Source organism: Erythrolamprus reginae, chromosome 3 (assembly GCF_031021105.1).
Source record: "Erythrolamprus reginae isolate rEryReg1 chromosome 3, rEryReg1.hap1, whole genome shotgun sequence".
NCBI lineage: Eukaryota > Metazoa > Chordata > Lepidosauria > Squamata > Dipsadidae > Erythrolamprus > Erythrolamprus reginae.
The window spans coordinates 60,890,352-60,917,708 of record NC_091952.1 but is presented as its reverse complement, the minus strand read 5'-3'; the positions used below and the strand labels follow the sequence as shown (position 1 = coordinate 60,917,708).

General features: G+C 42.3%; 1 protein-coding gene across 1 annotated transcript in view; it reads right to left on the bottom strand.

The window, feature by feature from the left end:
* The window catches only part of LOC139165326 (complement receptor type 1-like), a 37,162-nt gene extending 18,693 nt beyond the window's left edge, over window positions 1–18,469 (bottom strand). Inside the window, exons 1-11 of the mRNA XM_070748524.1 lie at window positions 17,821–18,469; window positions 10,947–11,135; window positions 10,693–10,792; window positions 9,787–9,872; window positions 9,444–9,635; window positions 9,054–9,236; window positions 8,654–8,836; window positions 6,556–6,738; window positions 6,208–6,402; window positions 5,958–6,057; window positions 4,686–4,771 (exon numbers count right to left, since the gene is read on the bottom strand). Of these exons, the coding sequence (XP_070604625.1) occupies window positions 4,686–4,771; window positions 5,958–6,057; window positions 6,208–6,402; window positions 6,556–6,738; window positions 8,654–8,836; window positions 9,054–9,236; window positions 9,444–9,635; window positions 9,787–9,872; window positions 10,693–10,792; window positions 10,947–11,135; window positions 17,821–17,890 (1,567 nt within the window). The 5' untranslated portion in view covers window positions 17,891–18,469. The remainder of the gene's footprint in view (window positions 1–4,685; window positions 4,772–5,957; window positions 6,058–6,207; window positions 6,403–6,555; window positions 6,739–8,653; window positions 8,837–9,053; window positions 9,237–9,443; window positions 9,636–9,786; window positions 9,873–10,692; window positions 10,793–10,946; window positions 11,136–17,820) is intronic.
* Between the last annotated feature and the right edge of the window lie 8,888 nt (window positions 18,470–27,357).

Sequence of the window (27,357 nt, the reverse complement as noted above, 5' to 3'; positions counted from 1 at the left end):
ATTTAAAAATAAAGGAAAAAAAGTCAAGCCATTTTCATTCAATTAAAAATTATTATCTAGTAAACTTTAATTAGGTAAAATAGTCCAAAGAGAAGAAAGTATTATTCAGGGAGAATCAACATGGGGAAAGAAATCATTGTTGAAATTAAATACTGAAAGTTACCAAAACAGAAAATACATCAACGTTGTGATGGAAGAGAAAATTTGTAGCACAGGGTTGAATTGCGGGTCTTTGGTGTCCTCTGACGTTGGTGGTTTTCTTCCAGATGTTTCATTACCAAACCACATAGCGTAATTACTTCTAAATAATTGTTTTTTGTCATGATCTCTGGGCTTTAAGCATGTCTGATTGAGTGATGACATTTAACAAGTGTTGCGGTATATTTGCTTTTCTCTTTTCTTGTATATCTGAAATGAACTTTAACTGATGCTGGGAAGTTGACATGTAGATGGAAGAAATTACTGGCTGAAGAAAATGAAGATTTGGGGTTTCATTGAAGTTTGGCACTGAAGACCATATCTTCAGTGGTGGCACAGTGGTTAGAATGCAGTATTGCAGGGTAATTCTACTGATTGCCAGCTGACTGCCAACAGTTCAATTCTCACCAGCTGAAAGTTGATTCAGCCTCCCATCCTTGTGAGGTTGGTAAAATGAAGACCCAGATTGCTGGGGACAATATGCTGATTCTCACTTAGAAAGGGCTGTAAGGCACTGTCAAGTGATAAATATATTTAAGTGCTATAGTTATTGCTAACTGCACTATAGCTGGATCACAGTCTGGTCAGCTTTCAGGTTCTTTCCCTCCAGGCCTCCCTATTGCAGCCCTCAAATCCATTTCTCTGGCAGCAATGGCACAATATTAAAAATGGATGGTCCCCCATATGACCAAGACTTCTTCTGCTGACAGCCGGGGACATCTATTCCTATAGCATTTTTAAATCAACCATTGCCACCAAAATACCGATTTGATTTCCTTTGAGAATATGACCCCAAATGAGCATAATAAAGAGAGGTGGGAAGTGATACAATTGGAATATTTCAGACCGCCTTCTGCCGCACGAATCCCAGCGACTGGTTAGGTCCCACAGAGTCGGCCTTCTTCGGGTCCCGTCGACTAAACAATGTCGTCTGGCGGGATCCAGGGGAAGAGCCTTCTCTGTGGTGGCTCCGACCCTCTGGAACCAACTCCCCCCTGAGATTAGGATTGCCCCCACCCTCCTTGCCTTTCGTAAACTCCTTAAAACCCACCTCTGCCGTCAGGCATGGGGGAACTAAAACATCTCCTCCTTGCCCATGTTGTTTTGCTGTTTGATTGATTGTGTGCTTGTTCTTTATATATATTGGGATTGTTTTATGAATTTCTTAACTTAAAACTTTAATTGGATTGGTGGGCATTGGATTTGTCACTATGTACTGTTTTTTTGCTATTGTTGTGAGCTGCCCCGAGTCTGCGGAGAGGGGCGGCATATAGAAACATAGAAACATAGAAGTCTGACGGCAGAAAAAGACCTCATGGTCCATCTAGTCTGCCCTTATACTATTTTCTGTATTTTATCTTAGGATGGATATATGTTTATCCCAGGCATGTTTAAATTCAGTTACTGTGGATTTATCTACCATATCTGCTGGAAGTTTGTTCCAAGGATCTACTACTCTTTCAGTAAAATAATATTTTCTCATGTTGCTTTTGATCTTTCCCCCAACTAACTTCAGATTGTGTCCCCTTGTTCTTGTGTTCACTTTCCTATTAAAAACACTTCCCTCCTGGACCTTATTTAACCCTTTAATATATTTAAATGTTTCGATCATGTCCCCCCTTTTCCTTCTGTCCTCCAGACTATACAGATTGAGTTCATTAAGTCTTTCCTGATACGTTTTATGCTTAAGACCTTCCACCACTCTTGTAGCCCGTCTTTGGACCCGTTCAATTTTGTCAATACAGTGGAACCCCGACATAAGAGCTGCTCTACTTAAGAGCAACTCGAGATAAGAGCTGGGAGGGGAGAGATATTTTTGTTCTACTTACAAGCCCAAATTCGAGATACAAGCGCCAAGGAGCTGTCTCCTGAAGCCAAACGCTAACTTCCGCGTTCGGCTTCAGGAGACAGCTGCGAAGCGGCGGCGTGTTTTAAAAGGTTGCAGCCGGCCTGGGGGGCTCGGGGGGGTGCTTGCAGCTTTCTTTCTTGCTCTTTTTCTTTCTCTCTTTTACCTTCCCTTCCTTTATTTCTTCTTTTCTTTCTCCTTCCCACCTTCTTCCCTCCCTCCCTTCACTCATTCCTCTCTTACTCTCCCCTTTCATAAGTTTCCTTGCTTCCTTCCTCTGTTCCTGTCCCTTCCCCCTTTCTTTCTTTCTTTCTTTCTTTCTTGCTCTTTTTCTTTCTCTCTTTTACCTTCCCTTCCTCTATTTCTTCTTTTCTTTCTCCTTCCCACCTTCTTCCCTCCCTCCCTCCCTTCACTCATTCCTCTCTTACTCTCCCCTTTCATAAGTTTCCTTGCTTCCTTCCTCTGTTCCTGTCCCTTCCCTCTTTCCTTCCTTCCTTCCCACCCTCCGTCCATTCATTCACCCATTCCTCTCTTGATCGCTTAAAGCCGGTCCCTGGTGCAAAAAGGGTTGGGGACCTCTGTCCTACAGGATTGGGTGGCAGAGAAGTTGAACATATGTAAATTTAAAAGTTTAAGAAAGTTTACAAGTTAAGTGAAAGAAACTTCATTATTCATTTATATGTACATGTACATTTCTTCATTAAAAACATGTCTTTCTGCATAATTTAGACTAACTTTGTGAGTTTTTTGAGGGCTGGAACCAATTAAAATTATTTACATTAATTCCTATGGGGAAAAGTCGTTCGAGATAAGAGCTGCTCGACTTAAGAGCCCAGGTCCGGAACGAATTAAACTCGTATCTCGAGGTACCACTGTATCTTTTTGTAGGTGAGGTCTCCAGAACTGAACACAGTATTCCAAATGTGGTCTCACCAGCATTCTATATAGTGGGATCATAATCTCCCTCTTCCTGCTTGTTATACCTCTAGCTATGCAGTCAAGCATCCTACTTGCTTTCCCTACCGCCTGACTGCACTGTTCACCCATTTTGAGACTGTCAGAAATCACTACCCCTAAATCCTTTTCTTTTGAAGTATTTGCCAACACTGAACTGCCAATACAATACTCAGATTGAGGATTCCTTTTCCCCAATAAATCTAATCTAATCTAATCAATGGGAGCTGTTTTTGAACAACATAGAATATTATATATAGAAATCCATAGGTTCATCAAAACTATGCTAAAGGCTCTGAAATGTTCTGAATTTTTTTTATAGACAATTGATTTCCCTGTGCCTACTAGCAATGGCAGTTAAATGTATATACTGCTTCATAGTGCTTTATAACACTCTCTGAGTGGTTTACAGAGACATTATATTACCTCCAACAATCTGGGTCTCCATTTTACCAAGTTTGTAAGGATAGAAAGCTAACTCAACCTCGAACCTGTGAGGATCAAACAAAATTCCATATGTTTTACTTTAGGTCATAACTCTCCTTTCCCAGATTCTAGGGGAAACCACAAAGATACGACAAAAAATGGATTCAGGCAAATAATGTGACTTTTGGATATAATGGCAGAAATATTTTTAATTTCTTAGAATTTACAAAATTAATTAATTCCATTGCAACACAATTGTGTTCATGACAGCTTATGTAAGCCACATTGAAAATGATAAAATGAACCTCCCACATTTTGTTTAGTTAATAACAATTTTTAAGTTATGCTATTTAATCAGTTTCTAATGGGATAGAACAACAGTTAGTTAATAGCAATTATTTTGTTCATAAATTCTTTAAATAAAAAATGTAATCCCTAAATGTGTATGTACCCAAGTGATTTATTGATAGATTTTAATACTTACATACTCAAATACAATTAAGATTATTTTATGATACATATAGTACCCAAAATTATATAGCGTTTGCACTGCTGTGCTCTAATATCAGACATTGATTTGAATGGAGTCTACAAAAGAGAGATTAATGGTAGGTTGGACCGCATTTTGGATAGTGATATTACCAACTCAGACGAACATGCTTCATACACTCAACTAAAGCTTTTTTCTTGTAACTTGGCATTCTCCAGGTTAATAGCATTTTAGCTTTCCAAATTCAATTCAATTCAGAATAGAGGTGGAAGAGATTTTTGGAGGTCTTTTAGTCCAACGCCAACTCCTTTCAGACAAATGGCTGTCCAGTCTCTTCTTCAAAGCCTCCAGTGATGAAACATCTACAACTTCTGAAGGCAAGCTGTTTCATTGGTTAATTGTGCTCACTGTTAGGAAGTTTCTCCTTAATTTGAGGTCGCTTGTCTCCTTGATTAATTTCCATCCATTGTTTCTTGTCTTACCTTCTGCTGCTTTGGAAACTAAGTTGGCTCCCTCTTCTTTGTGGCAGTGCCTCAAATACTGGAACCCTGCTATCATGTCTCCCCTAGTCCTTCTTTTCTCTAGACTAGCCATAGACAAATCCTCATATGACTTAGTCTCCAGGCCTTTAGTCATCTTAGTTGCTCTTCTCTACACTATTTCCCAAAATGAAGAATTACAAAAAGTACATGCTATGAAACACGATTTTGAAAAAAAGTCACAATGGAATAATTATTTAGCTAAAGAAATATGAGTGTATGCTCTACTTACGCTGGCATTCAGGAAGGCTGCCACTCCATTTTACTGTTTTTCCATTTAAGACACATTGTCTAGAAGATTGTCCAATCATTTTGTATCTGCATTAAAACAGAAACTATTATGGAATGGCCACTTATTCTCCGTGAGTTAAATTTTCTATCACCAATTCCCAAAAATGTGAATGGAAAATAATAGAACAGTTACAACTCAAGAACGTCTACATTACCATGTGGATATAATGCTACATATAAATAGTAAAAATCTATTACTTACAAAGATGAAACAACGTTTATGTATGTTGAAGAATTATTACAGGAAAAAATATCTCATCCAAGCCATTATTTTGCAGAGTCATCTTACAATATTCTACCTTTGGATCCTAATTACCTATTTCTCAATTACCCAGTCTTGTTTAAGTAAGCAATATAGGCCTTTCAATTTAAAATATCCATACATAAATATAGGTAGTCCTTGACCTATGTTTACAATTGAGCCCAAACTTTATGTTGCAAAGTAAGACAGTTAACTTAAGTGAGTTTTGCTCTATTTTATGTCATATTTGTTAAGCAAATCACTGCAGTTGTTGAGTTAGTATCAGGGTTGCTAAGTGAAACCAGCTTCCCCATTTGCTTGGCAGAAGGTTGCAAAAGGTGATCATATGACCAAGGACACTGCAGCCATCATGAATATAAACCAGTTGCCAAGCAACCACAGTACTGTCTTATGTCTAAGGATATTTACCCAAGTAGTAGGGTTGTATTACTATTATTCTCTTTTCTATCACATTCGCCACTGGGAGCTTATGATTATATACTTTGTTGTTGTATATGCACTGGGAGCTTATGCACCAGAGACAAATTCCTTGTGTGTCCAATCACACTTGGCCAAAAAAGTGTTCAGTTCCATTGTGTTGTGTTGCGTTGCGTTCATTGCATTGCATTGTATTGCGTTGCGTTGGCACATACATCCTGAAGATCTGACTTGAGCTCTTAGCTCTCAAAAGGATGTGATCCTTTTCTAATGGAAGAATATTATCGAGGGAGGACATTTTTAAATGTAAAGAGTAGTAGTATACATGTGCATGCAGAAGCATATAAAAGGCAACAAAAAATGTCTCATGCACATACCTTCTTTGGAAATATGCTCAGTTTACCATAATAACATTTTTCTTGGCCATTTATTCTAGCTCAAAATCTATTCCTCTGAAAAATCAGGATGTAAATTTCCATCCACCAGTCTTATTGCAAAATAAATGAAAATCATACAAGTTTTCTCTTTACTTACCCTTCCTCGCAAGTAAAATGTAATGTAGAACCAAACAGAAAATCTCCTGATACAATCAGCCTACCATTTTCTGGTTCTCCTGGATGTCCACATGATTTTTCTTGCAAAAAAGAAAACAAGTTGTATGTTTCTTATGCTAAGACATTCAGTACTGAAATTTATGACTATATATCATAGGAACACATTCACAAAACATTCAAAAATAGAGAATATTTCCATCTATTTTTAAGAATAGGAAAAAAACACTCACTTTTACAAAATTCTTGAACTTCTGACCAAACCTGATTCCGGATACATATAGAAGAAGCATTCATTCTAGGGTACTTAAAATAACCTGGGTTGCATTTGTATTTTACCAATGACCCAACAGAAAAGGAATTCATTTTCTGATATACATCGTAGAGCTCTGCAAAGTCTAATTTAATGGGGACATCACAGTTACCTCCTGATTTAAAAAGAAGAAATAAAGAAAAAAAAAGATCTCAGTGTTTATCGTTAGATTTTGTGCTTCAATCTTCTAATTAATTTCCTTTACTTAAAAAAAATACCTCAACATTTGAAGGGCCAATATACAAAATGCTGTGGTCATGTAAAGTACCTTCACAGTTAGGGGCAGGAGAAGACCACATGCCATTATCTAAACATTGAATAGTTGCCTCTCCAATCAGAGCATAGCCGGGATTGCATGTATATTTCACATACATTCTACTGGAAAATACTGTTGTTTCCTGGTTGCTGCGAGTTCCATTTTCAATGTCTGGGGGTGGAAGGCATTGCACCACTAGAAGAAAAGGGGGAAGATTGAGAAGTAAAACAGATTAAGAGTGTACTTTGTGCTGGTACATTTATTTCAAAAATGAAAGTTTTCCTTCAAAAAGTGATTGTAAAGTGTTCCAAAACATCCTTTCAATGGGGGTGGGAGAGGGATTTGGAAATCCTTTTGATGATCAGGTGACAGTTGCAGTAGGGGGGCATTTGCACAACTTCATTTTGTGCCCATTCCCAGACTGAGGGATCCTACTCATGATCATTTATGCCTTGGTCGCCTCCTGGTTAGATTAGTGGAATGCACTCTAACTGGAGCTACCCTTGAAGACTATCCAAAAACTTCAGCAGATGCAAATTAGAGAAATATAAGCAGTTATGTATGTTCCTGGTAAAACATACATTACATCTCTGCTTTGCAAACTGCATTGGTTTCGAGTTTGCTTCTGGTTCTAATGTAAGGTACTGGTGTTTACACTGAAAAGCCCTTCCTGGAATAAAAGTGGGATACTTGAGAAACTCTTTTTCCCCAAATCCATCCATACACCCCACCAGACCCAGCAAAGGGAACTGTGATGATCCGGGGCTGGGCATGGAAGCAGCCGGAACAGCCATGACAGAAACATGGGGTCTGTTGGCTAGGGAGCTACATTTGGCATCCCTGGGATAGTAGGCCTTTTTTGGCTGTGATAAATGCCATTACAGTGAGGTCTGAGCTTCTGAAGGTTCCTTAAGATTTGGTTATGTCAGCAGAACTGGCAGTCCCAGAGAACAGGAGAATTAATATATTTCGTTATTATTAACATCCTTTTGTTTGCTACCCCGGCCTAAGAAGGCCAAATGGGGAACTAGGATAGCGCTATTTCGGCCTTGTTCTGGACTTGATCCTGTGTAGGGTTTTTTTTTTTGTAAAATCAGACCTCGAAAAAACCCCTTTACTGGGATTTGCTCTGGCAAATCCTGCCTTGTAAGGCAGAATTGATTTTAATGCGAGCAAAGGCTCGCCCCTGGGCCCCTAGGCCTAACAGGCTGAAGGCCTCAACCAGGCCTGCAAGGCTACACACACACAACCCGGCACCAGGCCACCCCAGGCCGAAATGGGGGAAAAAAACCCCAGAGGGGAAAGGCAAGCGCCCAGGAAAATTCCCCCCCTGTATTCCGGGGGGGGTCTCTAATCTCTCCGCCCCCCCCACGACCCCCAAACCAAGCCTCGTCCACGTTGCAGCCTCTAAAATGGCCGACGCCACGAGGCTGTCTTTCAGAATGCTGAGGGTGAAGAGCGAACCCCAGCCGGGTGTTCGCTTGCTCGTCGTTGGGGCGAAAAGGAGGCCCCAAGCCTGCTCAGCCTCTTTTATAGGGCTGGCAGGGCCCGCCCCCAACGACGTCATCGGCCTGGGCCGATGACACAAAATGGCCGGGATCTCGCGAAATCTCGCGAGATCCCAGCATTCAAAATGGCGGCTGCGGCAAGGGCCATATCTCCCTGGCCCTGCAGCAAATCCGGGCTGGGGGTGAGTCACTGGCCGCGCATTATAGTGCTTCAGATTATACAGTATGTTTCCCCAGCCAGGAATAAACAACCCCAAATCTGTGATTTTTCCAAAGTTAAATTCATGCATCAGTCTCAATAAAATATTCCCAAACTATTCACAACTCACTGCAACCTTTCCCAGGTAAACACCATAGATGGGGACAGCAGCATCACCATCTCTCCCAAAAGGAATTGTCATCAGTTATTCATTTCAGGGTTATTCTCTTCAATGAACTGTCAAATCAATAGTTAGAAAATTCTGGACTCTACAACAAAATTTTCCTACTTCTGATACCAAATGTAAGTTTAAAAGCAGCCTTTAGTTGGGGATTTCTTTAGAAAAATCCAATTCACTCCTGAATGAGCTTACAGAAAAAACAAGTTGTGGTCACAAAAGTACCTTCACAGTTAGATGCAAGAGATGACCATCTGCCATTATCCATACACTGAATAGTTGCATCCCCAATCAGAGCATAGCCAGGATTGCATGTGTATTTCACAAATATTCCCCTAGGAAATACTCCTGTTTCCTGGTTGCTGCGAGTCCCATTTTGAATGTCCGGAGGTGGTGGGCATTGAACCACTAAAAGAAGAAAAGAGGAAATATGGAAGAAAACAAGAATAAGAATATACTCTGTGATGATACATCAGGGAAAAAAGTAAGACACTAGTTGTTTCCTAGCCCAGCTGCAAGCACCATAGTTTCCACTAACTCAGAGTGAAAGAAAGTGGAATGCACAGTCAAAACAGAACAAAGATTTAATAGTGTTCAAAAATGGAAAATCCAGATTCATCCTTACCCTGTACACAGATAGGTGCGAGGGGATCCCATGTACCATCCCCTTGGCAATGAATCTCTCGGGAACCAACCATCTTGTGGCCCTCAATGCATTCAAAGCTAACTTTCTGGTTATATTTGTAGGTGCTGGAAATTCCAGCCACAATCCTTCCATTCTTAATATGAGGAGATGGGCATGGTGTCACTGAGAAATGAAACACAGATAAGAGAAAAAACTGGAATCACTCAGTAGAAGTGTCAGCTTACTTCAGTTTGGGCAGCTGAGGAATAAAGATAACTAGTTTGTCTGTGTGAATTCTTCAAGGAAATATTTGAAGGAATCATTTTAGCAGCTGATGGTCCTTGCTTGAGAAAAAACACAAGAACTGAAGATTGCAGAAGGAAAACTCACCTCCACAATACGCGCGGCCACTCCATTCTCCGTTTAACCCATCCTTAGATGTACAGAAAATAGAAGCGTTTCCAATAAGAGGGTAGCCTTTGTCACAGGTATAAGTTACAACTGTCCCATAGTCGAAATACTGCGAATACTGTCCATTGTGCTTGCCGTGGGGAATATTTGGTGGCGTTGAACATGGAATAACTAGAAGAAATGGAATAGTCAAAAACTGAAAAGAATATTTTGTGCCTTTTTTAGCTGAATATGTTCTTGTCAATTAATTCATTGGTTCCTTTTCTTCTGGACTTAAATTGGCATGAAGCAACAAAATAATATATTGCACAGTACTACTTACTCTCGCAATGGGGAACTTCATCACTCCATTCCATTTTATTGTTCCGTACTTTGCACACTCTGGTAGTTGTGCCAATTACCCTATACCTGTAGGAAGACCAACCAAATCAAACCAAAACAAAACCAAAACAAACAAAACAAAACAAAACACCAGCATACTGTATAATCATTTTATTTTTTGAAGAAGAATGCAAAGTTTAAATGGTTAGGATCAAATGGATATTTTAGATTCATTCGTCTATTCTAGTTCAAAATGAGATGCTTAGAGTTGTTTTTAGAGGTTGGTCTGAGTAAAGTGCAGGGATAAAGATGACTAAGGACCCCATAAAATATTTTAATATTCATTCATTCCATACGTTTTTGTTCATGTGGTGTCAGTTGATATTTATATGCATTCAGAGCATATGTGTATGTCTAGAGACAGATTGCTAGATAGCAAAATAGCAAAGTGCTGTTACTTTCCCTAATTGCAAAGTCTTCTTTTAGCAAAAGTTTTATATATTTATAATCATACAATGGAAGGAGAAATTTCCTTTTTAAAAAAAAATCTTTAGAGGAAATATATCAGAACTCTGCTGTTTATTTATGTGATCTCTAAACCTGACAGTTGTCCTTTCTTTTCATTCCGCTTAGTCCTAATTTTTGCTGATGCTCTTGTTTTAGCATCTTAAATTTCAAAAGATGCAAAAAGGCAGCAGCATGTTGAAAGCTCCCAACCTAGCCACTACTGTTCCTGCCCCATTTAGGCACAAGCCTTGTCCAATTGTTGAAGAAGTGAGATTTCTTGCATCCAATTAAAAAAAAAAAGTTCTTACCAGACAATTGCAGGTTACACTGTTAGAAGGAGGAAGAAAGAAACAAGAGGAATCACACCACTGGAAATTATGTTGGATTCCATGTAACTTACCCTTCATCACACTGATAATTTGCAGTGGATCCTAAGGTAAAATCGCCTGTTACAAGCAATCTGCCACCCTCTGGTTCTCCTGGATGTCCACACGATCTTCCTAGTGGAAGACAAAAGAACGTCTACTTTCTCATGTGACCTTGTAGCACAAAATATATAAAACTGATTCAAGGTTTGTGTCTGAATTTAGCAGAAAAACATATTTTCTTGCATAAATTTATGGAATTTGTTTAATCACAATAAAAAAGACTTACCTTTACAGAGCTCCTGAACTTTGGACCACTTCTGGTTTAAAGTACAGCTACTAGAATACATCCCTGGCTTTTTCATGTAACCTGGTCGACATTTGTATTTCACTGTTGATCCAACAGGGAAGGTATCTTTTTCTTTATATTCATCCATTAACTCAGCATAATTTAACCTAGGTGGGTAGCCACACCTATCTAATGGGGAGAAAAAAACCAGCAATGACATTTGCACGATTCAAATTTCAATTTAATTTTCAGCTCACCATATCTTAGAAGCAGCTCATCGTATCTTGGAATATAAGGGAATGTGGTCATACTTGCAGAGCAGACTGGTTCACCCAAACCAGTAGCAAACCACTGGTGACATCACAATTACATCATGGAACTGGTTCTGTTGGTGCCGGTTTGTGGCTGCCACCATCTTTTTTTGGGAGGGAATTTTTTTGGGGGAATTTTTGCCGTTTCTGGCACTGTGTATGCACCACCACCTGTGTATGCCGTTTCTGGCACTGTGTATGCACCAACTAAAGCTTCTATTCTGGGCTTTTGGGAGGGGAATTTTTTGAGAATTTTTGGAACTGCGGATGCACACAAAATGCGTGCATGCTCACAAGGAGTGCCCAAGCAGCATAGGAGGAAGCGAACCAGCGGTGAGGTAAGTTAGAACTTACCTTTGTTACAGAATTAGAGCTGATTTATTCCAGAAAGTTCCTGGACCTCTCCCTAAATTTCAAATTCTAATTTTTAAAAATCCTCTTTCCCTTTAACAAATAAAAATGTAGATTTTGTTCAAGTCAAGAGAATAATGCACAGAATAATGTCTAATGGAAAGCAATTGTGCAGAATGAAACCTGAAGTCTTAGATCAGTGTTTTTCAACCAGTGTGCCGCGGCACACTAGTGTGCCGTGAGACATTGTCAGGTGTGCCGTGAAGCTCAGAGAGAGAAAGAAAGAAAGAGAGAGAGAAAGAAAGAAAGAGAGAAAGAGAAAGAAAGAAAGAGAGAAAGAAAACAAGAGAGAAAGAAAGGAAGAGAGAGAAAGAAAGCAAGAGAGAGAGAAAGAAAGAAAGCAAGAGAGAGAAAGAGAACAAGAGAAAGAAAGAAAGCAAGAGAGAGAGAGAGAGAAAGAAAGAGAGAGAGAGAAAGAGAGGGAGGGAAGGAAGGAGAAAGAGCAAAAAAGAGAGGAAGGAAGGAAGGAAGAGAGAAAGAGGGATGGAGAGAGAGAGAAAAAAGAAGGGAGAGAAAGAGGGAGGGAGAGAGAAATAGAGCCGAAGGGAGGAGAGAGAAAAAAAATTTGTCCAAACTTTTTTTACCCCCCCCCCCCAACTCAATGTGCCCCAGGATTTTGTAAATGTAAAAAATGTGCCATGGCTCAAAAAAGGTTGAAAATCACTGCCTTAGATCCATCTGTTGCCATAACAAAAGGAGCTCTACTTAACAAAAGAGGTTGTGGGGGGTGGGTTCTTATATTGATCAAAACAATATGCAAACATCTTCTTATGAACTAGTTTTTTTGGGGGAAAATATTCCTAAAGTACCCAGTACAGAAAGCATTTGCTTTTTTTTTTTTTAAGACTAATTCTTTTCAATAGAAAAGCTTTCATACCCATTCCCAACGTAGTAAACTATTCTTTTAATCAAGGGCATAAGATCTTGTGGGAAATTCTTGTTTCCCCTTTGCTATGTGTTTATTTAGATGATCAGGACTAAACCAGGCAGAGTTAAGCAGATCTAAGATGAACACGCGTGTCTTGTTTCAAAGCAGGAACCGTGTGCCTCAGCAATTCTCCCAAACATCCTGGATAGATTCCTGTTCAACAGGACTAAAACCTGGATTTCAATTCTTCTGGGGTTCAGTGGAAACAGAATGTGAAAGGGCGGTGTGAGTCAAGTATGGCAAGACTTGTGTACAGTAGTCCCTCGCTATACCGCGCTTCACCTACTGCGGCTTCACTTCATCATGGGTTTCTGAGGAAGTCGATCGGCAGATTTAAACAGCCCGCCGAACTCGATCGGCAGTTTGTTTAAAAAAAAATATATCTAAAATTGTAAATACTGTATTTAAATACTGTATCTAAAATAAATACTGTGTGGGAAGGGTGAAAAGTTATCAAACAATTACAATATAAATACTTAAATAAGTACTATCAGTCGATAAATTCCCCATCGCGGATTTCACCTATCGCGGCCAGGTCTAGAACGTAACACCAGCGATAGGTGAGGGACTACTGTACTGTTATCTCCTTCTTATTTTGCATGGTCCATGTGCTGGCCCACCAGCCCACCTTCCCAGAATTTTTGCTTCCTTTTCACTTCAGAGGTGGTTATAAGATGTTCTTTCAAGACAAACCATAGTAGATGGGAGATGCAATTAGAGGCTTATCTAATAAAGTTGTGGGGATATTTTGTGAAAAAAGCTTCAAAGGAGACTGGAGGGATCATACCATTTTTTAAAATACAGCGTTCCCTCGATTTTCGCGGGTTCAAACTTCGCGGAAAGTCTATACCACGGTTTTTCAAAAATATTAATTAAAAAATACTTCATGGGTTTTTTCCCTATATCATGTTTTTTCCCACCCAATGATGTCATATGTCATTGCCAAACTTTTGTTTGCCTTTAATAAATATTTTTTTAATAAACTTTAATAAATAAACAGGGTGAGTAATAATCTAAATGGTTGCTAAGGGAATGGGAAATTGCAATTTAGGGGTTTAAAGTGTGAAGGGGAGGCTTGTGATACTGTTCATAGCCAAAAATACTTCCACATCTCTACTTCGCGGAAATTCGACTTTCGTGGGCGGTCTCGGAACGCATCCCCGCAAAAATCGAGGGAACACTGTATTGCATTCTAACCCATAGCTCTATTCATTATAACAAGTCATGGGCTCCTCCCCCCACATGGGGGTATGCAGTCTGACCAGTGGAAATGGTCCAGGAATGGCACAATCGATAGATTTTGGCTCGGGAATGGCACGACGAACAGATTCCTGGTGAAAATCGCCAGGTTCCCCTGAAGAAAAAAGATTGAAAAACACTGCTGTAGAGCCTTACTTTTGTTACCTCGTCTCAGATGCAACTGTGTTACTGCCACCATTTTTCTTTGGCTTTTTGTCACTTTTCCCGAGACAATTACATTTTAAATTCAAGTTTTGGTTTTTAATATGGATCAAGCACATCTTGGGTCTGTATATTGGTTACTAGCAACTAGCTGTCCCATACATAGAGCATTTTACACATCTCCTGGGGGCAGGAAGTAACAAGACAAAATGTCGCAGGATGACCTGTTTTCTACCATCTAGTCTGTTGCTCTTCCTTATCTGTCCTACAAAGCAGACACGATCAAGAAACAGATGCTATGTATGCAGTGATGGGCTCCTATGGGTACGAACAGGTACGCATAACCGGTAGAAAAAATTTAATCAGGTACACAGAGCAGGTAGAAAAATGTTATTTTTTTTTGCCCCTTCAGGGCTCTGGGTATATTTTTCCTATTGCAGTAAATGAGGTTGAATGTGTATAATTTTAGAAGAGCTGTGCGGGTGTTTGTGTGCATACATACACTTACAGTTTATATAGTAAATAACGTATATTTATGTGTGCCTATGTGTAATATGTACAAATATGGCATATATACATAGAATGAAAGAGTATATTTTGGATGTTCATTAATAATAGATAGGGAAATTGTATCTCTGAGGCAAGGAGAAGTCAGGCACCTAAGCCTAACCCAAACCCTTAACATGAGTGACATCAAGTTGGCCACCTTTAAGCCAGTCACATGATATTTAAGCCCCCATCACCTGATCATGAAGCCACTCCCATCTGGTCACATGGCCAGCAAGCCACACCTACAGTGATAGTAAAAGGTTTTGCAGCCCTTCACTGTACGTAAAACTTTTTTTAAACAATTCTCTACAATAATTCTGAAAATCTGAAACGTTCCTCTCCCCGCTCTTAGGTATGTATGAATTAAGGCAGAGAGTTATCTAAATAATTTTCATAAATCTCCACTTGGTATGAGTTTAAGATATTTTATGCTCATTTCTTTGATAATCAATCTTTCCAACAAGGCCATTCCCTCTATGCCACTAGTTCTTAGCCTGGGGGTCAGGACCCCTTTGGGGATTGAACGACGGTTTCACAGGGATCACCTAAGAGCATGGGAAAAGACAAATTTCCCATGGTATTTATTTAATTGGATTTGTATGCCGCCCCTCTCCGAGGACTCAGGATTAGGAACTAAAGCTTCTATTCTGGTGCCTTGGAACATATTTTTACAATCCAACCAATCAGGCGTTTACAGTCTGGGTGGCCCTCTGATCTTCCTGCCAATCAGCTTAAAGTTCTGTGGGGAGAATTGGCAGTACACTTATGGTTAGAGGTCACCATATGAGGAACTGTATTAAGGGGTCGCGGCATTAGAAAGTTTGAGAACCACTGCTCTAAGGTATAGTCCCCCTTCCAACCCAGGGACATTTCCTACTACTCAAGATTCCGAGTCTAGCCTGGGCAACTTCTTTATATGTAAGAACGCAATTATGAAACTGTTCAAACATATTTGTGTCAGACAAGACATATTGCACTAATTAGAGCTGTCCGTGAGAAATAGTTAACTTTTTTCTGGATAACCAGAAGTTATGTTTAGGTTTCATCGTTGTGGAATAAGCAATTTCATGTTACATCAATTTCCAAGAGATTTCCCTTTAGTTTGTAAGTCAAGATAATTTCAGCAAATTGGAATTTTAATGCGAAGCACAGTGTCAGTAAACATATAAAGCTGGTATTTAAAAACATGCAGAGATTACATATTCCCCAGAGGGTACTAGCCCATTTTTTATTATTTCAAGTTTCAAAGTTCCATGAAAACAGAAAGCAAAATCTGTTGAAGGATCCTATAAAGACTGAGAAATAGTTAAATCTAAAGAAAAATGGCTTTATTATCTGCGGTTATAGCTATCAAAGTGTCTCTTCTGTAAAGAGTAGCTAGCTTCAAAGTATTGCTTCTTACCTTAAAAGACTTTCATAGCATGCGTCCAAATTATTTGAGGAACTGTCTCACGCCAATGGGATTGGCCCACCCCACCCACCAGAAAGGAAATGATGCAGAATGTGTTAGTCAAAGGCAGGCAGGGTCTAGGAGAACCTTTTCTGCTATGGAACATCTGTCCCCTCCTGAGGTAAGATCCAAACCCACATATTTTGCCTTACAAACAGGACCTAAAGACCTGGCTCTGGTCTGTGTCCCCGATGGGGGCATGTCATTCTTGAGGTGGCTAATTGGAGGCAGTGATTTCTTGCAGTTAGTTTGATTGCTAGGTGAGAATAAAACAGAGAAGACACTACATTTGCTACTTTATTTTGCTGGAATAATAAAAAAAGTATGTATTGGCAAATTTTAAAGATGTCAGTTTATTAAATCTGACAGAATTGTGCAAAAATTGGCAAGAAAACAATTTCCATTTCTAGTAAATTAAAACGTTGGCAAAGCTTTAACGAGAACCAATTCTCAGTCATACTCATCCAGAGAGTTCAGTGGATAATCAGAATTTCTCAGTTTAAACTAATAGTAGGGACTGAGAAGCTACATTTCAGTTGGTCTGCGAAGTCAAGTAAGTATCTTTAAATTTCTCATTTTTAATTTCTAACACAGCCAGTATCAATAGATATAATCCATATAAACCAAAGCTTTTTGGCTTCCTCAATCATTTTAAATAATGTAAATGGATCCTGAAATCAAACTGTTGAAGAATCATTTTTCTAAGACAGGCTTGAAATGCAACACAAAATGAATTCCTCTTAATTTTAAAACTATTTTAAAAGTATTTGCCTACCTAATACGCAAGGTAAAAGGCAAACGTATGGAGGAAAAGTAACAGAATTCTAAATTCAGCCAGGATGAAGACCAGTATTGGGATTACCTGATTGTATTTACAGGTCATATGTCAGCTTCTGTGAAGACCTATGTGTACCAACCAGGAACTTGTGAACATACCATAACAATAAAACTTGGTTGACAGCTAAACTTAAGCAATTTTGTCATTCTAAAGAGAGCCTACAGAAAAAGTGATAGAATGCTGTACAATCAGGCCTGAAAGGAAGATCAGAGCAGCAAAAAGAAACTACTCTGAAAAACTAAAGAATCAGTTCTCAGCAAACACGTGGAAAACTCTCAAAAACATCACCAGTTACAGCAAACCACCTTCCCAAGCTGGAGGAATTCAGCAACTGGCAAATGATCTGAATGTAGGCTTGAAAAGAAACTTGGTTGCTGATTGAGATACTTTTTTTTTACTTTTTAAGTTATTAATACCAGGTTAAACTTAGAGTTAGTTTACTGGTTTTCTTTGAAATAAATATTCTAAAACATTTAATCTACTGATGCCTCAATTAATGTAATTTTATTGGTTTCCATTTTTATAAGTTACCAATAGCCACTGCATTTTCCACCCTAGGCTTATACTCGAGTCAATAAGTTTTCCCAGTTTTTGTGGCAAAAGTAGGTGCCATGGCTTACAATCAGGTCGACTTATACTTGAGTATATACGGGTATTTAAAATGTGCAGTATAATACAGTAGAAACCTTCACTTGATTTAAAGCCATTAGATCTGAGCTGGAAATATCAAGACTAATGGAAAATAATAAGGAGATAATCTGCCATGATTTATTATTTGTTTTTGAAATTTGGCAAGCTAATTCCGATAGGCATAACTCCAATGTATACAAATAAGCTCTTTTCTCCCAGGTGAGGATCAAAATTCAGAATGAAAGAATTATCAGAACTGGAACAGAATACATAGCTAATTTTAAAACCATTTGTGCAGAGAGAGGGTTGACACAGAGAGAACATTACAGAAGCTTGAATGACTTCCATCTCCTCACCTTGATTGCCTAAAGCAGCAGCCAGGAAGGTAGCAGCAAACAAAAGGCTGAGTGTGCAGGCAGAAATCATTGCTCCTGTTTCAATGATGGCTATGAAGCTGGCAGCAAACTAATGCCCTTATATATATAAATACAAAAGAAGAAGCAGCAATAATAGTAAAAAAATTAAAAGGGGATTTTGTACCAAAAGCCCCAGGGGAACCAGATTTAGACAATGGGACTTTCTGTTTCTTCGTACATTGTGAATATTTCATTTTGCACATCCTGCGGTTTTATCAGTGAAATCAGTTTCGGAAGTACTGGTTCTAAGCACCCCCATAAATACAGCATATATACAAGTCAGTGTACGCCTATTGGTCACCCCAATAGTTCAGTATCCATTTAGTCTGCAGTGGGATAAAATGCTGGATTATTATCACGGTTGTTGTTGCTGTATTTGGCTAGGAAAAGTTAAGATAATATTTTAGAAATTAATGAATCTTATCAGCTAACACAAGGAGAAATTAGCATTGGAATAAAAATCATATACAGCAGTCTATTGTCAGTAATGATTGTTAAAAACAGGTACCAAACTGCATTTCCCAATTAGATAAGATGAATAGGAAGAACTGTTTGTTAAATGCTACATTTAATAACTGCCACAAAATCTCTTGTGGAAAATTGTTTTGCATGATCTTTAAAACAACAACAACAAAAAACCACCAGCCCATTTAAAGAAATGCAGTATTTAGAACTTTTTGTCTATTAAGATAAATCAATCAAAATAAAAAATAATTTTCTCCTACCATTCAAAATATGCAATTCTAACACACTTATATTTAAACCAGTAAAAACCTATTTTGTTGCTGTAAGACTTCACTTCTACTCACAAAGCTTTTTATTCCACTATGCATAATCTATCACTGGTAGTTTCTTGTCACTGTTAAGAATTTTCATACCATCAACTCCCCAAATAACTTTATATAGAACTGAGGTGTTCAGTGCAACTCAATCTTTAGTATTACAATTGCCAGACATTTATCTATATATAAACCTTGCATTCATTTTTTTTTCATATAAGGAATATAATAACATTTACAAATACAACTTTTGCAAACTAATGTAAAATACTTTCTTGAACATGAATACTTTCTGTATTCATGCTAGCCAGACTGATGCCAAAATGACATAATGTATGTTGCAATATCACACAGAACATCACAACACACATTTTGTCACCACCACCACCCTGCCGCAAACACCTAGGATTAACATTTCAGGATCAGTTCCATTCACTCAAAATATACCTTCTCATCACAGTGATGTTGATTGTTAAAATATAAAACAGAACATAATTTATATTAGGCAAAGCTTACTGTTCCAATATAAATTTTAAACCTCCAAAGCAACTTTTCTTTGGCTGTCACATGACCTCAGAAGCCTGATTTAAAATCCAGGCTGTTAAAAGAACCCTACAGAAGGACCGTTGACTTACCTGAACGGTCTTCTCGATGCACTGCAAGGAGAGTCCAGGATGGGATATTCTCAGCCTGATTGGCTGGGACTGAGTTTAATTTAAATATTTAATATTAGCCAGGCACCGCCCCCTTAGCCCTCCAGTCTAATAATTACGAAGGAGCAGTAATGCAAAAACTAACGATTTATTATCAGAAAAAAACATTCCCAAGTGTCAACAACCAAAAGGTAACTGTGACCCTGGTCCCGAGAACCGGGTGGGTCTGGACTCTCCTTGCAGTGCATCGAGAAGACCGTTCAGGTAAGTCAACGGTCCTTCTCCAATGCACTTGCAAGGAGAGTCCAGGATGGGATATACCCAAGTTTAGTCAAAGGGAGGGAGAAGGTTGGACCAGGGGCGCTGAAAACGAGCAGACCCCTTGCAAGACCCTCCTTCCAAAGGCTGCTTCTGATGAAGCGAACGAATCAATCTTGTAGTGTCTTATAAAAGTGGATGGAGCTGCCCACGTGGCTGCTCGACAAATGTCCTCAAGAGATGCTTGGGTCCTCCAGGCCGATGACGTGGCCGCACTCCGGGTAGAGTGAGCAGTTATCCCTTGTGGAGCTGTGGTGTTTTTAGCAGCGTAGGCCTCGGAAATGCAATCCTTCAACCAACGACTGATCGTAGGAGGTGACACTTTCTTCCCCATCGTTCTGGTGGAGAAAGATACGAAGAGACCTTCAGAAGACCGTAGGTCTTGGGTCCGACGAATATAAATTTTTAAGGCACGTCTAACGTCTAATTTGTGCCATCTCAGTTCAGAGGGATGGCTGCCATGGGAGCAAAAGTCTGGTACCACAATGTCCTGTGCTCTATGAAAGGAAGTGTTCACTTTCGGAATAAAGGCCGGGTCCAATCTCAAGACAACTCTGTCCGGGTAAAATCTACAGAGGTCCTGCCGTACTGACAGTGCCGCAATTTCAGAAACTCTCCTGGCAGATGTGATGGCTACCAGAAAGGCAGTTTTGATGGACAGAAACCTCAAGGAGATGAGCCTTAACGGTTCAAAGGGAGGGCCCGTCAAGGCATGAAGGACCAAGGACAAGTCCCAGGAAGGAAATCTGTGAACCACCGAAGGCTTCAAGTTGTTTGCTCCGCGCAGGAAATCTCTGATCCACTGGTGCCTTGAGAGGGACCGACCGTGGTCTTTGGCAAGGACCGTTGATAGGGCCGCGACCTGTCGTCTAAGTGTATTAGGAGCGAGACCCTTGTCCATTCCCGCTTGCAAGAAGGAAAGCACCATCAAGGGAGTGGCCCCCTGTGGGTCCACCTGACGTTGTGTGCAGAAGTCGGCGAACGCCGCCCAGGTCGCCTGGTAAATTCGCCTTGTAGACGGCCGGCGAGCCGCCTGCATAGTATCTATGACCGCGTCTGGCACGAGCTGACTCCTCAGATGTTCCCGCTCAAGTGCCAGACGGTCAACTGCCACCACTGGGGATCTGGGTGACTCATTGCTCCCTGTGTGAGGTGCAATTGGTGATCCGGAATTCTCCAGTGTGCCGCAATTGATAGTTCCACTAGATCGGCAAACCAGATGCGCCTCGGCCAGAACGGGGCCAGTAGGAGAACCTCCGCCTGTTCTTCCAATAGTTTCCGGATTACTTGCGGTATTAGAGGGATCGGTGGAAATGCATAAAGAAGGCCCGACGGCCATCTTTGATGTAACGCGTTCACTGCCTCCGCTCCTGGGGAAGGAAAGCGGGAGAAGAAACGGGGGAGCTGGGTGTTGTGGGCCGTCGCAAAAAGGTCCAATATCGGTAGGTCGAACCTCCTCACCAGCTCCCGGAAGATCGCGGGGTCCAGTCGCCACTCCCCGGGGTCTAGAGTCTCCCGACTCAGCCAGTCCGCGCATACATTGTGGATCCCCGAGATATGTTCCGCTGAAATAGAGGCTAAGTTGGCCTCTGCCCACCGTAATAGGGACTCGGCCTCCTCCATCAGGCGGCGAGAACGTGTCCCGCCTTGTCTGTTGATATGTGCCCGGGTAGCCACATTGTCCGTGAGGACCAGAATGTGTCGCCCTCGAACCCAGGGGGTGAAGCTCCGGAGGGCCAACGAAACCGCCTTCAACTCCAGGAAGTTGATGTTGACCTGTCGTAAATCCCGATGGTCCCATACGCCCTGGGCCAACTGGGAAGCAAGGTGGGCCCCCCAACCAAACAAACTGGTGTCTGTCGTCAGCGTAAGATGGTGTTTTGGCAGGAAGGAGGAACCCTTGTCCAAGGCCGGAGAAATCCACCAACGAAGAGAATTGCGAACCCCGCCCGGGAGCAGAATCCTCCTGTGCAGGTGGCTGGATTTTGCTTTTTGGAAGGGCAGCAGGAACCATTGTAGCGCTCTCAAGTGATGCCTGGCCCAAGGGACAACCTCTATGCAGGATACCAGGGTCCCCAAGATCTTTGACAGGAAGGAGAGTCTTGGGAACCGCTGACTGTTCAGATCTCTTACGAGTTTCCTGATGGAGGCTCTCCTCCCTGGGGAAAGAAACACCATGCCCTGGGTGGTATCGATGGTAGTCCCCAAATGAGCCAGCCTCCTTGTTGGTGTCAGGTGGCTCTTGTCCCAGTTCACTGTGAAGCCATGGCGTTCGAGCGTAGTGATGGTCAAGTGTAGATCCCGAAGCGCCTGGTCGTTTGTCTTGGCCAGTATCACAATGTCGTCTAGGTACGCCATGAGGCGCACCGACTGCTGTCTCAGGGAAGCTGTGAGAACATCTAAAAGCTTCGTAAAGGTCCTTGGGGCGGACGAAAGTCCAAAGGGCATTGACTTGTATTGGAAGTGGGTCCCTTCTAGGCAGAACCGGAGGAACCGCCTGTGCGGTGGGAAAATGGGGACGTGTAAGTAGGCCTCTTTGAGATCTATTGACGTCAAGAAGTCCTTGTGCCTGATAGATGCGAGAATAGTCCGCAGTGAGTACATTTTGAAACGTCTGTACTTTATATAAATGTTCAACTGACGCAGGTTCAGAATTAGTCTGACCCCCCCAGAAGTCTTGGGAATGAGGAAAACTGGGGAGTAAAACCCCTTCCCCTGCTCTTCCAAGGGCACCTCCTCTATGGCCCCTATTTCCAGTAGATGGGAGACCTCTTTGTAAAGGAGGCCCTTCCTTCGGATATCCAACGGGATGGGGCATGTGACGAAGCGGTGAGGGGGAAGTTGAAGGAATTCGAGCCTCAGGCCTTCTGCCACAGTAGTTGCCGCCCAAGTGTCTGAAGATAGCAGGGCCCATTGTTCTGCGAAGTGGATGAGCCTGCCCCCCAGTGGAACGGAGGTGAAGGAGTCATTTGTTTTTTCTAAAACCCCTCCCAGCCCCTCTGAAGGGTCGGCGTCCCTGATAGGATCTGCCGCGGTCGCTAGTAGCTGACCTGTCCGATCGGAATGACCCCTGGTTGAAAGAGCCCTGGAAGTAAGGCCTCGATGCCTGGGTAGAGCTCGAGGAGGGCTCTGACCGAAAGGGCTGGCGCCTTTGGTAAGGAGTGAACCTTCTTTCCGTCTTTTTGGACTTCGGCATGACTTTCTTTTTATCCTTGTCCTCGACCAAAACGTCGTCAAGGACTTCCCCAAATAATTTCCCGGCCTTAAATGGAGCTGAGGCCAAGCTCCATTTGGACTTAACGTCCGCCTGCCAGCTGCGTAGCCATATGAGCCGGCGGGAGGACACTGATGAAGCCATGGCCCTGGCCGCGAACTTGGCCGCATTGACCGTCGCATCTGCCGAGAATTCGGTGGCGGCTAAAATTTTGTTCAGGTCCTGTCGAAGGCGGCCGTCTTCAGGATCCACCCGTGATTGGAGGTCCTTGATCCAAAGGAGGGTTGCCCTGTTAAAAAATGAGGCCGCAGATGAGGCCCGAATGGCCCAGGCCGCCATCTGGTGGGTTTTACGCACGACATTTTCGGCCCTCTTGTCCTCAGCCCTAAGCCCCTCTTGAGACTCCGAGGGGACCAGGGCATTGGAGACTAGGCTGGTGACCGGTTTGTCCACTGTTGGGAACGTTAACAGGTCCTCCATTTGCTGGTCAAATGTATAAAATTTGCGGTCCAGGTTGGATGGGCCCTGAGCCGCTGCTGGATTTTCCCAGGGTCTCCGCACAGTCTCCAAGAACAGATGGGAAGAGGGAATGTCCACTGTTTCTTGCTTTGGCAGTACGAAGAGGCCCGCCTTGGGCTGGGATGAGTTGGGGTCATCCGGCTGGCTGCCCTCTCCTGCCTGCTCAATGGTAAGTTTGGCCTTATTGAGTAAGAGCCGGAATAATGATGACTTAAAGAGACCTGCGAAGACAGGTGGCTCTGGAGGGTGTTCATCCCCTGAAAGGTCATCCTCGTGGTCACTGTAGTCATCCCTAACAGAGTCCTCCTCTTCCATAGATTCAGACATGGAATGTGAGGCTGGAGCAGTCCAGGGACTCCTGTGTTTTTGTGGGGGGTGACCCATCACATTTTGCTGCTGCAGAGCCCCTGTCTCAACTCCTTGGGAGAATACATTGGAGATTAAATCCTGTAGGGCCTGTGGCATGCTCTGCCAGGAGTCCTGGGCGTTGCGCAGTCCTGCAGCTGTTGGTGTAAATGTGGAGGATGGTGCTGGGGCAGGTTGAAAAGGAACGTAAGATTGAGGACCCAGGTTGCCAGGCCACATGGTCGCTTGTCTGCCCCAAGGAAACCCTTCTGCAGGAGAAGGCAGTATGGGCCTTTCAGGGGACCAGTCCTGCTCCAAGGCCGAGCCTGCTACCCCTGTTGGGATCGCGGGGGAGGCTGGCGTGGGTGTGGGAGCAAATCCTTTAGCAGGTAGGAAAGCCTGTTTTTGAGAGGCTTCCAATTGCCTTTCCAGGGCCCTTATTCGCTTCTCAGCCTCTCTGAGTGAAGAACTCTGAGAAGATTTGGATTTTTGGCTTTTTTCCTTAGGGGTACTGGGCCTAGCAATGGCGTTGGCCTCCTCCCCTGCGTGAGATGGTGTTTCAGCCATGACAGAAAACTGAGATAACTCACGGTCAGCCAGGAAGAAAACTCGGAGGGTGAGCAAGAAATCTCTCTCGTTGTATTAAAACAATGACGGAGTTGGATTTCTGAGGCTCTAATGCGGCTGCGTAGCTCCCGGCAAACCAAGAATACAAGGAGAAGCTCTTCCTCGGCCTTTCCGGCCTTCGCGCTCTCCTATTGGTTTGCCGGAATGTCACTCAGACGTTGCCATGGCAACCTTCGATCCGGAGTGACAGCTACCTTGGCCTTATGGAGGGCAACGGTCCGACCACAAACGAGTAAACAGGAGGTGGGCGGGGATTCGACCTCCGCCCGTGCCTGTTACTGGCCTGTCGTTGTCATGGCAACCGCCCCTGCGGTCATGACGGAGCAGGCAAAGGAATGGCCGCTTTATTCAGGCGGGAACTCTTCTCCGTTCCCGCCTTTATCCCCCCCCAAGATGGCGACGCTCGAAGCCGGTACGTAGCTGTCCTCCCACTGGCTTGGTGCTCAGCGCGCCGGGGGGGGAAGGGAGGGGGCTCCGTCGGGGCGCGAGGCTTCCTTCTGTCTTCAAGCGGCATATCCGTCATGGGGAGCAGGCCCCCCATGGCGTCAGCCGACCGCCTATCCACCGGGCGCTGTCGCGGAGACAGGCAACCCGGGCGCTCCTCTCAAAGCCCTCCCTGAGCCTCCAGGCTTGTGGGCTAGTCAGGAGAGGAGCTGCAGCCTAGGGGGTTAGTCCCACTGGGGGAATTAACCCTCGCTGCCAACAAGAAGCCGCCCCTCGATGCCTGAAAAATAAAGGAAAAAGAAAAAAGGAGTTAAAAGCACAATATAAACATATATAACATTTATTAAAACTCAAAGTATACCCTATTAAACCGTGTTTAACAGGAGCAATAAACTCAATGTCCCATTACTGCGACTGAGTTTTTTTAGACTGGAGGGCTAAGGGGGCGGTGCCTGGCTAATATTAAATATTTAAATTAAACTCAGTCCCAGCCAATCAGGCTGAGAATATCCCATCCTGGACTCTCCTTGCAAGTGCATTGGAGAAGTTGTTGACTCTTCCATTTGAACAACAAACTCAATGACTCCAGACCTATTCCACTATTCATAGGACCCAAGAACAAAGAATACCATGATGACCCATCCAAAGCCAACCTCTTCAACTCTTTTTTTGGCTCTGTTTTTGTTAACAGCAATGGCTCTTCCCCCATCTTCGCAAATCGCACTTGAAACCCACTAAAAAACCTAACCCAAATCGTCTTCACTGTAGACCGTGTAGAAAAAGCAATCCATGACCTCAAACCTTCCCTATCTGCCGGACCAGACGGTCTCTGTGCATACTTCCTAAGGAAACTTTCTTCTGCTCTTGCTGAACCCCTAAGCATTATCTTCCAAAAATTCTTCAGGACCAGCACGTTCCCCAAGCTGTGGTCAAAATCAGTAGTCATCCCCATTTCCAAAAAAGGAGACCCTTCACTAGTGGACAACTAGAGACCAATATCTCTCTGTTGCGTCCCTTGTAAAATCATGGAATCAATTATAAATCGATCAATCACCCTCTACTTAGAATCTAATAACCTACTCTCAAACAAACAATTTGGATTCAGAAAGAAATTATCCTGCAACCTACAACTACTTCACTGCAAAAACATTTGGACTAGCCACCTCGACCAAGGAAAATCCATTGATGCAATTTATATAGACTTTTGCAAAGCCTTCGACTCAGTGGTCCATGACAAACTACTCCTAAAACTCAAATCCTATGGCATCTCAGGACTCCTCCACAACTGGATTACTGCACTCCTGTCAAACAGGCAACAAATTGTCAAAATTGGTAGCGCCATCTCCACCCCCGCCCCTGTCATAAGCGGCGTTCCCCAGGGAAGCGTACTAGCTCCTACTCTCTTCATTCTGTACATCAATGACCTCTGTGGCCATATCGAAAGCAACTGTGTTCTTTTTGCCGACGATGTGAAACTTTTCAACACCACTGATAACACACGCACTCTCCAAAAAGACCTGGACTTTGTCTTAGACTGGTCTAACACCTGGCAACTTCAAATATCAACCAACAAATGCTCTACCCTCCACATCAGCAAAAAGAATCCAAACCGCACATACGAACTGAATAAACAATCTCTCACTGCTAACCCACACTCAGTAAAAGACCTTGGAATACTAATATCGAATGACCTAAGTGCTAAAGCCCACTGCAACAATATCGCCAAAAAAGCTTCTAGAGTTGTTAACCTGATCCTACGCAGCTTCTGTTCAATCTCACACTACTCACAAGAGCCTACAAAACTTTTGCCAGATCTATCCTAGACTACTGCTCATCTGTCTGGAACCCATACCACATCTCAGACATCAACACCCTTGAAAATGTCCAAAGATATTTCACCAGAAGAGCCCTTCACTCCTCCACTCGAAACAGAATATCCTACGAAAATAGACTAACAATTCTGGGCCTAGAAAGCCTAGAACTACAGCACCTAAAACATGATTTGAGTATTGCCCACAAGATCATATGCTGCAACGTCCTACCGGTCAATGACTACTTCAGCTTCAACCACAACAACACAAGAGCACACAACAGATTCAAACTTAATACGAACCGCTCCAAACTTGACTGTAAAAAATATGATTTCAACAATCGAGTTATCGAAGCGTGGAACTCATTACCGGACTCAATTGTGTCAACCCCTAACCCCCAACATTTCTCCCTTAGACTCTCCACGATTGACCTCTCCAGGTTCCTAAGAGGCCAGTAAGGGGCGTACATAAGTGCACTAGTGTGCCTTTCGTCCCATCTAATTGTCTTTCCTTTCTTTCACCTATCATATATATTCTCTTCCTTTCATATATTCTCTCCTCTAAGTTCACTTTTACCCTTATATATATTACCACATGTCTATTTTTCTTCCTATGTATTTGTGTATTGGACAAATGAATAAATAAATAAATAAAATAAATATCATATCTTGATAGCAGCATAATAATGCATTATCCTTGAAGCAGAAATGTGATAGGTCCCTCAAATTCTGTAGCTGAGTGATAAGAAGCAGACACACTAAGAGATA